The sequence below is a fragment of the Crocodylus porosus genome, unplaced genomic scaffold (genome assembly GCF_001723895.1).
Source record: "Crocodylus porosus isolate Cpor-Errol unplaced genomic scaffold, CroPor_comp1, whole genome shotgun sequence".
Classification (NCBI taxonomy): domain Eukaryota; kingdom Metazoa; phylum Chordata; order Crocodylia; family Crocodylidae; genus Crocodylus; species Crocodylus porosus.
Window position 1 is genome coordinate 80930723 of NW_017728906.1, and position 12603 is coordinate 80943325.

General features: G+C 43.2%; 1 protein-coding gene across 3 annotated transcripts in view; it reads left to right on the forward strand.

The window, feature by feature from the left end:
* LOC109306157 (E3 ubiquitin-protein ligase HERC2) overlaps positions 1–12603 on the forward strand; it is a 183158-nt gene that overhangs the window by 94493 nt on the left and 76062 nt on the right. For all 3 annotated transcript variants that reach the window (XM_019529437.1, XM_019529439.1, XM_019529438.1), the window contains exons 27-36: positions 1301–1433; positions 1584–1711; positions 1838–2033; positions 3776–3912; positions 4375–4548; positions 4621–4757; positions 4854–5005; positions 5267–5458; positions 7286–7473; positions 8958–9150. In XM_019529437.1, coding sequence (XP_019384982.1) covers positions 1301–1433; positions 1584–1711; positions 1838–2033; positions 3776–3912; positions 4375–4548; positions 4621–4757; positions 4854–5005; positions 5267–5458; positions 7286–7473; positions 8958–9150 — 1630 coding nt within the window. The remainder of the gene's footprint in view (positions 1–1300; positions 1434–1583; positions 1712–1837; positions 2034–3775; positions 3913–4374; positions 4549–4620; positions 4758–4853; positions 5006–5266; positions 5459–7285; positions 7474–8957; positions 9151–12603) is intronic.

Genomic DNA, 12603 nt, shown 5'->3' on the forward strand with positions numbered 1-12603 from the left:
AGCAAATTTGAACAGGGTGCTTTTTACCCCCTCGTCCAAGTCACTGATGAAGATGTTGAACAGTGCGGGCCCGAGGACCGAGCCCTGGGGAACCCCACTGCCCACATCCCTTCAGGTCAAAAATGACCCATCCACCATCACTCTTTGGGTGCGGCCCTTCAGCCAGTTGGTGACCCATTTGACTGTGTAGGTGTCGACACCACAGCCCCCCAGTTTCTTAATGAGACCAGGGTGAGAGGCAGTGTTGAAGGCCTTCCAAAAGTCCAGGAAGACTATGTCCACTGCTACCCCTGCATCTAAGGATTTGGTGACCTGATTGTAGGACACCAGGTTGGTCTGACAGGACTTGCCTCTAATGAACCCGTGTTGGTTGCCCCTAAGCATAATCTCCCCTGCTGGCCCCTCGTGGACATGTGCCAGGATAACTTTGTCAGAAAGCTTACCCAGGATCGAGGTAATACTAACAGGCCTATAGTTTCCCGGGTCCTCCTTCCTCCCTTTTTGAAGATGGGAACCACACTGGCTCTCTTCCAGTCCTCTGGCACCACACCAGAGCACCACGAGCGCTCGTAAAGCTGTGCCAGGGGTCCCGCAATGACCTCAGCTAATTCCCTCAGTACTTTGGGGTGGAGATCGTCCGGACCAGCTGATTTGAATACATCCAGTCCCTCCAGAAGTTCCCTAACTAGTTCCTCACTGACCCTTGGCCTAGGTGCGCCTCCCTTGTTGCCTAAGGGGGGCCCAGAGGTGGAGTTGGCTGTTCTGGTCCCTGCTCAGCTCAGGAAAATGGAGGCAAAGAAATCTTTAAATATGTTAGCTTTGTTGTCTGGTATGATGACCAAATTTCCTAGCGTGTCTTGCAGGGACCCCACGTTACCCGGTACCTTCTTTTTGCCCCCTATGTGTTTAAAAAAGGACGACTTGTTGTCCTTGATCCGAGAAGCTCATCCCAGTTCCATCTCCACCTTGGCCTTCCTGACTGCACCCCTGCAGCCCCAAGCAACAGAGGTATAGTCCTCCCTTGTGATGGCCCCTCCCTGCCATTGGGTGCACGTCTCCCTTTTAGCTAGAAGACATTCCTGGATGCTTTTGGTGAGCCATGGGGGCTTCTGCATCCTCCTGCCCCCTTTGATCCGACTTGCACTTTTGTTAATTTTAGTTAATTTTATATCTGGTACCCAGTCTGTCTTCTGAATTTTAGTTAAGGTTATGAGGGTTGTTGGATTTTAACTTGATTACTGCCTCTTGTGTTCTGCAAAGTGTTTTCTGTACAGTGTTGTATGTTTGACTGTTTTTGTAGGATTTCTTATGTCAGATAGAGAGATACTGTAAACAGTGTCATTTGACAACACCAATTACATTCCCTCCTGAACATCCTGTGGAAGAAGTAGGACGTTTATTGTTATGTTGCCTTTTGAAGCATGAGGATTTAGGTAAGTAGACTTGAGAGAGCTGTGTAGGGCCCCCCCCCTTGCTTTATACCTTCTTCCTCCTCCCTTTTTTCTCTTTTTTTGGCTCTTAACTTATACTCATTCTCCTTGATCTTAAAATAGATATTATTAGTTTGTTTTTTTCCTGTTAAGGGCACGTGGCATTGTCTTTAGTTCACCCATCTACATTAGGAGTGGACCAAGTCAAACACAGGACATTACCAAAATCTGTAGTTGATGTGTGTCGTGTTGTGTACCAAGCAAAATGTTCACTAATTAAGGTAAATCTCTGAGTTCTTTGTTTTTTCACCTTAATTATTTCATTTAAAAATAATTAAGTTTGCAACTGATGTTTTTATTTGCTTTCTGTTTTGTGTGCGTGTGTAACCATTCCATTTCTGTGTTAGACCCATCAGGAACAAGGCCGCTCCTACAAGGAAGTCTGTGCTCCTGTTGTTGAACGTTTGCGGTTCCTATTCAATGAATTACGTCCTGCTGTCTGCAATGATCTCTCCATAATGTCCAAGTTTAAACTTCTGAGCTCCTTGCCCCGCTGGCGGAGAATAGTTCAGAAGATCATTAGAGAGAAAAGAAAAAAGAAAGGTAAGGCATTAGCTGTGTAATATGTAATAAACGGATCTTGGTTTTCTCTGATTTAAAAAAAAAAAAAAAATCCCCAATTTTCAGATTAAAAAATGTAACCCCAAATCCACATTCTTCCATGGTTAGAATGAAATGCCACTAATATATAGATTCCTCTTCCCTCTCGATTTTAAATATCTATATATAGATATACAAAATACACTATTGTCAGGAAAGTAACAGATTAAGATTTTTTGAAAATGTTATTTCAAGATTTGTTTTCCAAAGTGACTTGACTTAGGGGCTTCAGTTTTTTCAAAAGTCTTGACATTTTTAAGACTGAAACTTGTTTAGGCACAATTCTCAGCTTGCTTTCTTACTCATCAAAACATTTGTTTTTCCTGGAAAAAGTCTGGGTCAGCGTTACAGTAGAGAGACAGCATGATGTTTCGTAGTTCTCTTGAATTTCTTCATCTGTGAAAACAGTGACTGTTATATAAACAAGTAGATTGATACTTATAAAATGTAATTTTTTTGACTTAATGAAGATTGCATTCAAAAGTTTGTCTAACTCTATCCTAATGAAACAGTTGGTACAATAAAAAAAAAATCTCCAGCTCCATTCTTCCTGCAAAATTTTAAATATTTGCATTATTTGATGCTTGTTGTTCTGTTTTAAGCTATTGTAGAAAATATAAGCATATCTTTGATGAACAGCATTTTGGTTCTTCTGTTTCATATTGCCTGAAATGAAATGTATTTTTTCTTTTAATGCTTTTGGCTCAGTAATTAGGTCTTTGACACACATACATGCCAGGTATCTCAGGCTGCCATTTTGTAGTTATGGGGATGGCTAACACAAGATGCATCTTGAAAACTTAGGAGCCTGATACGTCTTTATGTGTTTGAGAACTTTTATCCATTCATGCTGTTTTGTTTTTTTTTTAAGATTGATCAAAGTGGGATTTGAATTGTTTTTCTTTCCAATTTTACCACACTGCTCAGGTGCTGGTAATCTAAAGCGTTAGAGGTAGGACCATGTGGTGAAAGATTCAGTATAAAGTAAAAGCTTTTTTTCATGCCATCATGTGATACAAAATTTAGCAATGCTGCACATTGTAACATGACTGTATCTTTTTGCCTCTGATCAAGCCCCATACATTAGCTTTGTTTTCTTTTATCCCCGAAGTTTGTTTTAAAGTAAGATAAATCTGGTAATGGGTTTATATTCTTAGTTTATGCTTTGTGTATCACTAAAAGTACCAGTGTAAAGTCTTTAGACAAATCTTTATAAGCACTTAAATATAACATTGCCTGTTGGTTGTTATCTTTGTAGAGAAGTATAATGCATTCCCCAGCACGTTCTCATTATTTTATTATGCATGATATTTGTGTGTTCGGTCATGAACTTTTCTGTGCTAGTCCTTTCTCCTGTTTTGTTTTAAGACTTTCTGAATTGTGCAGAGATTTAATGAAGTCCCCTTATAATTCTACAAAACATTTGTTTCTGTTGACAAAATGTCCCAAAGACCACATAATACAAACTGTCTGAATCCACAGTTGACTGATTTTATAAGTGTGTTTAAATATTATAAATGAGATGGACACTTCTTTATGTTAAACTTTTTATATATTTAGTAAAAATAAAATGAAATATGACCAGGCAAATGTGGAAATCTAAATATTTACAGTGTAGAAATGGATCAGGTGTATGAAGGAGTGATTTTTTTTTTTTGTTTGCTTGTTTTTGTTGCTTTTTTTAGTGCCAAAAAAATCAGAATCTGCTGATGTGGAAGAATCTAAAATTGGAAATGAAGAGAGTGACTTGGAAGAGTCATGTGTTGTACCTCACAGTCCTGTTGCCATTGATAAAAGACCCATACCAATTAAGTCGCCTAAGGTGGAGTATCACCTATTCTGTATAGTCTTCTGAACTGAACTATAACAAAATAATAAAAATGCCCCTCCCCTAAACTAACACAGTAATTCAAGTTTCCATATTTGAAATGAGCAGTCATCAGGTTGATATCAAGTACATTACAGCTGCTTAATGTTTTAACTAAATTTACAGTATTGTCTTAAATCAAGCTTTAGTGTACTAGGTGCTCTGTTTTTTAAAGATTAGTGATACCCTTTTGTTGGTTTCACTTCAGAATAAAAAAAACAAAAGTGGTTGATTTGGCTTCTTTAATTTCCAAGGCATTTGGAAATGGCACTTAACATTGCAACCATAATATTCATTTGAAACTATTCCTTGGCCTTGTAAGTTTTTAAATCTTAAAATTGGACATGAGACGCACAATTCAGCTTGTTACACTCAGTTTGAAGCAGATTATTTAAATATACTTTTTTCATTTTATAGGATAAGTGGCAACCACTTCTGAGTACAGTTACAGGTGTCCACAAATATAAATGGCTAAAGCAAAATGTCCAAGGCTTGTATCCACAATCTGCCCTCCTCAACACAATTGTTGAATTTGCATTGAAAGAAGAACCAGTAGATGTAGAAAAAATGAGAAAATGTTTATTAAAACAGGTAAATTGGGTAAAAATGGGTTTTTATGTTTTAATCAAGTTACACGGAAGTGACTTGTTTCCTTTCTTACAGTTAGAAAGAGCAGAAGTTCGCCTGGAGGGGATAGATACAATTCTGAAATTGGCAACTAAAAGCTTCTTGCTCCCATCTGTGCAGTATGCTATGTTCTGTGGATGGCAGAGACTTATTCCAGAAGGGGCCAATATAGGGTAAATGGTGGTGGTGGTGCTGGAGGGGTTGTTCTTGTTTTAATTGTTTGTTTCTGAGTGGGAGAATTTCAAAAATCTTTTTCTGTTTAAATGAAGGGAACCTCTAACAGACTGTTTGAAAGATGTTGACCTGATCCCACCATTTAATAGAATGCTACTGGAAGTAACTTTTGGAAAGTTGTATGCATGGGCTATTCAGAATGTCCGGAATATATTACTGGATGCTAATGCAAGATTTAAAGAACTAGGTGAGCCTTAATAGTTTTCTGTTGTAACTAAACTATTTTTGGTTCCTTGACTGCTTATTATAGTTCAGTTGCATTTTTATAACTTGTTAGTTTTTTGTCCTGAAACTTCTTTAATTTGGGTGGTGTTAAAACCATGGGGTAAAGTGAAATTATCTTAAACTGTCAAACAAGGAACTGCTAATCTGTTTGCCCAGAGTTCTTAAGCATTGACTTGCTCTGCATTATTTACCCTTAATAAAAGGAATATTAATTCCTAATTAGGTATCCAACCTGTTCCTCTGCAAACAATTACCAATGAGAACCCAGCAGGACCAAGTCTTGGGACCATTCCGCAAGCCCGTTTTCTGTTGGTCATGCTCAACATGCTGACCCTTCAGCACGGTGCCAACACCTTGAACCTCCTTCTTAATTCTGGCATGCTAGCATTAACGCAAACAACGCTGCGGCTAATAGGTATGAAATCTTTCTGTGTTATTGCCTGAAAAAATGCATATATTTTGAATTACTGCACTAAGTTTTACTTTGGACTGTCCTAAGCAAACGTACAGCTTTACTGGTTAAGGGTGATGATCTATTCAGTCCGTAAAAACTTTGAGGGAAGCGGATGAAATTTACTGATTATCCACCTTTATATTAGTTGTGATGTCCTGGGCAATTAAGGATCCATCTTTGAGAGTTGTAGTGAGAACTTATGAACCATAGATATTCTTAGTGGAAAACAGTAAAACACCTATATCAGTTATTTTACTTTTTTCACCTGGTTTGTACCTTTTTAGACACTGTAGGTCATCACCACAAAAGAAAGAAGCAAGCAACAAGATTAAGAACAAAACTTGTTACTTTTTTAAGTATCCCCTTGAAGCTGCAATCATTTGTTTTCAAGGATGATGTATTTTTTTTCCTGTTTAGGTTTAGTATGTTGGTTACTTGTAAGTAGGGACTCACTTAGATTGTAGCAGATGTGCACAGCACAGTGGCCTCTTTAATCTTGCCATTTTTTTTCTGCGGGCCCCTCCTCCCCCAGCCACTGATTGGCAGAGGGGCAACATTGGCCTTACTGCTGACTGGCTGGGAGGCAAAAGGTGTGGTTTTAAATATGGTGTGGTTTTTGCGTTCTGGCCAATCAGCAGTGAGAGGCAGGGCTGCTGGGGCCCCTCTGTCAATCAGTACCTGGGGGGTGGTGTGTATGCAGTGAAAATGGCAAGATTAAAGGAGCCGCTGCGCAGTGCACTTCCTCTGTGATTTAGGTAGGTCCATACTTGTAAGTGTTGTATTACGCTTCTTTATTGAAGCACACTCTAATGCTCGAGTTCCTCTGTGTGTGTGTAGGTGTGTGTGTGGCAGAAGTTCCCAGGGTACTTATGGAATCTGGTTTTCTCCTTTTAATATTTTTCATAAGTGTTGTTCATTTTTGGAAGCTCTGGTTGGAAAGTTGCATTGCTGTCTGTTTGCCTGCTTGACTAATACAATTGCCTGGACTCTTACACAAATAATATATTTAGTACCACCATATTCAGTGACTCTCACTTCCACCTATGGACAGTCAAATTTTTATCTGTTTCCCTTTTCAGATAAAGGCTGAAATTGAATGTATGCAAACCTTTACATTTTTAGACTACCTTTTCGTGCAATAGTTCCAAATTCCCTTTCTTCCCTGTATATCATGACATTCTCCTTAGCTGTTCCTCCATGTTAACTAAGTGTGAATTTTCTTCACTTGATTTGTGCTATCAAGTAAACTTCTACAGACTGACATCTACAAATTCGAGCTTTTCATGTAGCTGTTAGCTGCAGCACAGTTGCTTGATATAGCTTCTTTATTAAAGAAAAGTCTGCAAGCATATTTTCTAGCCCCAGACAGTGGACTAAGTGAGTGATAAAGCTGGATAGTATTCTGTCACTAGAGCTGCTTAGACTGCTGCAAAAAGCAAGGATTTTTGCGGGTGATCTCTTTTTGGCGCAAGTGTTTATTTGGGAGGTAAATAGTCAAGACACCTTTGGTCGGGTCTCTCTTCGGTAGACAAAATCATTCTAATGTTTTTTGCTGTAACTTTGAACAAAAATAATATACAAGTCCTTTATAAAAAATAGAAATCTAATTTCCAAGCTTTCTAAAAACTGGAAAGCTTGTATAGCTTAACTCTGTATTTTTTGGAATATTACTTTTGATTAATACTATAGTTGTATATGTTATATTTAATTTTATAATGGTTATGGTAAGATGTTGTATTGAATATAAGTTACTTTGTTAATTGTTCCTTGATTGGCTATTCTCTTTAGGACCTAGCTCTGACAATGTTGAAGAAGATACGATTGCTTCAGCCCATGGAGCTTCTGCCACAGTCTTAGAAGAATCAAGAAAAGAAACCACACCAGTTCAGCTTCCTGTCTCTGGGCCAGAACTGGCAGCCATGATGAAAATTGGTACCAGAGTGGTTAGAGGGGTGGATTGGAAATGGGGTGATCAGGTATTACTGTGTTTTCGTTTTTGTAACCTATCTGACTCAAGAGTCTGACATACGTTTAATGACAGAAATCTGAAAAAATCATGAACTGTCTGGACAAAGTGAATAAAGAACTTCCATTCGCTAGGTGGTCAAGAAATAGGGGGCACCCACTGAAATTATCAGGAGATATGTTTAAACCTAACATGAGAAAAAAAGTACTATTTTACACGGTGTATAGTTGAATTCATTACCAGAGGAAGTTGTAGAAGCGTAGGTAGCATAGCCAGGTTCAAAGAGGGATTTAAACTCATAGATGATGGTTTATTCTGCCCTGCTGGCCAAATGTGGGGCATGAGGCCTATTTATGGGCTGGTACTGGCCCAGTGTACCAGAGGCAGTGCTTAGCACTGATACCAGATCACCCTATGTGCAGCAAGCACCCTTGACTGGCCTGGAGTGCTGCACACAGCATGTGCCCAACAGTGCGTTCTGGATCTAGTGTTTGGGGCTGGGCTGTGGGCCCAGTCTGGACTGGTCTCTGATCCAGCATTCAGGGCCAGTCTGGCATGGGTGCCATATGCAGTGCATCTCTCTGATTAGCCCTGGGGCTGGTGCATGCAGTGTAATATATATGGGGTTGGGTTGAGACCCTGAGGCAGCACTGGAGGCCAGATAAGTCTCCATAGGTCAGATTCAGCCTGTGGGCTATTTTTCTTTGAAATCCTGGCTCTAGACATACCCTGTTCATGAGCCTTCCTCTAAAGCAGTGGGGGCCAAGCTTTTTGGCAGGCATGTTACAAGCTAAGCCCCACAACTTAGCTCTTAGTGCCTCTCCACTTCTCGTCCCTTGTCCAATCTGTTGCTCTGCTTTACGCTCCCTGTCCTGTCCTCTCTGTCCAGACTGTATCTCGGCTTCGTGCCCTATCTGCCATTGTATTCCCTGCTCCTCCCTGATTTGTTGTGTGCCATGCACAAAGGCTGCCCATGCCACTTGTGACAGGTTGGCTACTCCTGCTGTAAAGGAACCACTCCTGCCACTTGGCAACAGGATACTGGACTGCATAGATCATTGGCCTGATCTAGTATGGCACTTAAGTTTTTATGTTCCTATGTAGTTGCATCTTTCTTAATTTTTAGGTGACTTTTCATTTAAAAGACTTGGATATTTAACATCAGGACTGGTTAACTTCTGTAGAAACATTTTTCTTTAGAATCATTCTCCGGTTAAAAGGAAGCAGCATTTGGTGCAGTATCATGAAAGTTTGTCTTGGTGTGATGTCATCTGCTCTTCATTTGGCATACAAATTTGCACTAATCTGAAAAAAAAAAGGCTAAATAATTTCTAATGCATGGAAGTACAAAAGCTGCCTTTGGAATTTTGAGCTCAAAGCAGTTATCATGTTTGCTCCTTACCCACAAGAAAGTTAGTGAGAAACTGTCATGTGATGTACCACCACTTGAGTGAGTGTATGGTGTTGGTTGTCTGAACTTCTCTGTTTTCTTAGGATGGACCCCCTCCAGGATTGGGCCGTGTGATTGGAGAACTGGGAGAAGATGGCTGGATTAGGGTTCAGTGGGACACAGGCAGTACAAATTCCTACAGAATGGGGAAAGAGGGAAAATACGACCTCAAACTGGCTGAACCACCACCTGCAGCTCAGCCCACGACTGAAGATTCTGACACAGAGGATGACTCTGGTAAGAAAAAGTACTTGGATAAAATGGAGGCAAACTTATCTTTGGGACTTTGAATGATCAGCGCACCTTGTTTCACAACTTATACAGTTTTTCTGACAATTACGTGATTGATAGACGTATATATGGCTGGAATGTCCCCTCTTCTGTGAGGCAAAGCTCTTTGGTTGTATTGGCAGGTCGCCTTGCATTGTATATGCTGAGCCTCTTTGTGGAAAGGAGTGTGATATTAACTCTCTGACCTGGAGGTGCACCAATACATCGGTCCATATTGTACCAGCAGCAATAAAGGGGAAATTGACATTATTGGCAGTCAGCAGACAATCTGGTATCTTTTTAGTAGGGCAACTGTATAGGCAGAGAAATGTATTTTAGCAGACTTTTGGGCTGAAAAATCCTTTGTCAGGCTGAGGAAGCACCTGCTGTTGGTGTGTTTGCTGGTCCTGGATGGAAGGAATAGTAAAGAAGCCAGAGGCTGGCCTGGCATGCAAGACAGGCAAGAAACCCAGTCAGTGAAAATGGAAATGGAGGCATGGGGGGGGTGGTGAGGGACAGGGAAGGGGGATCTAACAGTGCAGGTACAATTTGCAGGGGTACCTGGGGAATTGGGATGTTTGCCGTGTTGCAGTGTGTCAGAATTCCACTATCTATATTGAGTCCATGAGTTTCTGTACCTTCTATCTAGGAGGCTGCTGAAGTAGAGTTCATAGGCCTGTCTCTGAAAACTGGTTTGTAAATTCAAACAAGCACCTAACTTCATCCCCAGAACTGAAGCCAACTTCCTACAGCTCAAAACATAAAATGTGCCAGCTATCTCCAGTACCCCCACAAACTGCACGCCAGAATCTGTCAAAGACAACAATACCCAACTACCTGTGGGGTTCCATTCCTCACCAAAAAAACCCACTCTGCCTCCAGTCGCTTAGGCCTGATCCTGAGAAGGAACAATTTACAAACCACTTTTCACAGCTGGGCTTATGAACTTCACTTCATCAGCCTCCTAGGTACAGAAACTCATGGACTCGATATAGATTAGACAGTGGAATTCTGACACACTGCAACCTGCCAGACGTCTTGACTCCCCAGGTACCTCTGCACTTTTACCTGTACTGCTCCATCCCCTCCGCCCCACCCCAGCCTGTCCCTTACCCCCTGACACCTCCATTTCCATTTTTGGTGACTGGCTTTCTTGCCTGTATTGCATGCCAGGCCAGCCTCTGGCTTCTTTACTATTCCTTCCATCCAGGACCAACAGATGCACCAACTGCAGGTGCTTCCTCAGCCTGACAAAGCACAAAAGCTGGTATCCCAGGCAGCTAAGCTGAGCTCACCTGGAGCTTCACAACTCCACTGCAACCATCAAGCCTCAGGCCTATCAAAGACGTGACATGTCTGGGCTTTTGCCAGCCAGAACTGTGTGCATGTGTGTGTTAGCTGGAGGTTATGGTGCCTCCTACATGCCTTTCACCAGGAGATTATTGGTCCTGGCATTTATGGGGCTGCTGTGCTGCCAGCAGTCCCACCAGGCCTCCTTATCCTTCCAGGGTGCAGTCTTAGTGGTCATGCCCAGGACCTGGGGCCTCTTCCTTTTCTAGCTCATACATCCAAGTTTGTCCTGTCATGGGAGTGAGCTCAGCAGGGACATGTTCTTCCCCTGCTAGCTGGTGATGCAGTGAGTGGTGTTCCCTCTCCAGCTGAGAGTGGGGCATTAACTGGTTTTTAAAAAAATGAAAAAAGGAAACAAGTGCAGATGGAGCGAGGAGGATGGCACTCAGTCCATCTGCACGTGGAGCTTGAGGAACCCAAGCAGCAGGAAGTTCACTTTCAAGAGCACTAACTGCTTCACCAAACCAGGATCCAAGCAGGTGCGGTGGGGTGTCACAATATCTGCAGCAGTGCTGAACACCCTCTCACTTGAAACACTGGTTGGTGGACAGAACAGGTGTTGCCGGGCAACCATGGCCAGATCCTGCCACATCTGGCTGTGGCTTGCCCAGTAGGTCAAGGGGTCACAGTTCAATGGTTCCCTGTCCTCAGTGAGATAGGTAGCCACTGAAGCCTTGGCACTACCTGTCCGAGGCTGGGGTCTGGTGCGTTTGGACCCCAGCACTGAAGCCATGCCCTTGGCCCGCATTTGGCAGTGGCTGGCATGGAGGAGAATGGCAGGTGCTGGGAGTGCTGTCACAGGAAAGTGGATCCTGCTCTTCCACATCTCCTTGTCTCTGCCCTTCTGTCTTCTTGACTCTGACCAGCACCTGCATCCAGTGATCGAGGGTTTTGGTGCTGCCAGTGCACATGCTCCCCTTCACCCTCGGGTCGTACATGCCTGCCAGCATGTGGACCACCTGGACTACAAGGGATCCATCCGTCTCCTGATACCCTCTTACAGCTGCCTCACCAGTGCCTGCACGTCTGGTGACAGCAGCTTGCCCCAGCCAGTAACATTGATCCCCTGGAACTTCTCCATTTGGTTTTCCAGTTCCCTTAGTAGGGGGGTCACCTGGCTGAGGAGGGCTTTGTCAGCTCTAAGGGTCTCAGTGGCCTTGAGGAAGGGCTTGAGGATCACCAGGATCTGGGAGATGGTACCCCACTCAGCTCTGTTCAGGGGGCTGCTGATCCTGATCTCCCTAAGCAAGACCATCTCATGGATGGCCTTGTGTTGCTCCACTAGCCCCTCAAGCATCAGGTATATGGAGTTCTATCGAGTCTCCACATCCTGTGTGATTTTGTGCTGCGGGTTGCTGATCTGCTTGTTTCTCCTGCAGCATCTTGCCCCCCTTGATACTGTGCTGGAAGTAGCCCGCCACCTTCTTGCATTTTGAAATCAGCTGGCTTGTAGCCGTAGTGGTGGTGGTGCCATCACTAGCAGCCTTGTCCCCCTCCAAGACATCTCTGACTATGAGGTGCATTCTGTTTGCCACACGATGGGGCATCACAAACTGCCTTGACCATATTGGCCCCATTGTCAGTGACCACGAACTTGTGGGTGAGCTCAGCCTGCTCAATGAGCCACCCCTGTTCCATGCAGTTCATGGCTGCCTTGATCTCCTTTGCCATGTGGGACTCATCCAGTACCTCTGCTTAGAGGAGAGCCCACTGATGGCCTGATTGATGGCACTAGTGCCCTGTGAGGGAGAGGTAGGCTTGATCGCCACCCTGGCTGCTCCAGATGTCAGAGATGAAGTGCAAGGCTACCTTGGCCCTGCCTTGTGCAGCTCCTCCCTCAAGTACTCCCTGCATGCCTCATACGGGGAGGGCACCACCGTCCTGCTAAAGGTGGTGTGTGCCAGCACTTGGTAAGATGGGGCCAAGAGTGCCATGAGCTGCCTGAACCCTGGCTGCTCAACTAAGGAGAGAGGCTGTTTATCCAGAGCAAGCATCTCCCCAGTTGTCTGGGTGATCTTGCTGACTTTGAGAATGTGCCCCCCCTCTGTCTGCAGCTTTTCACCACCACAC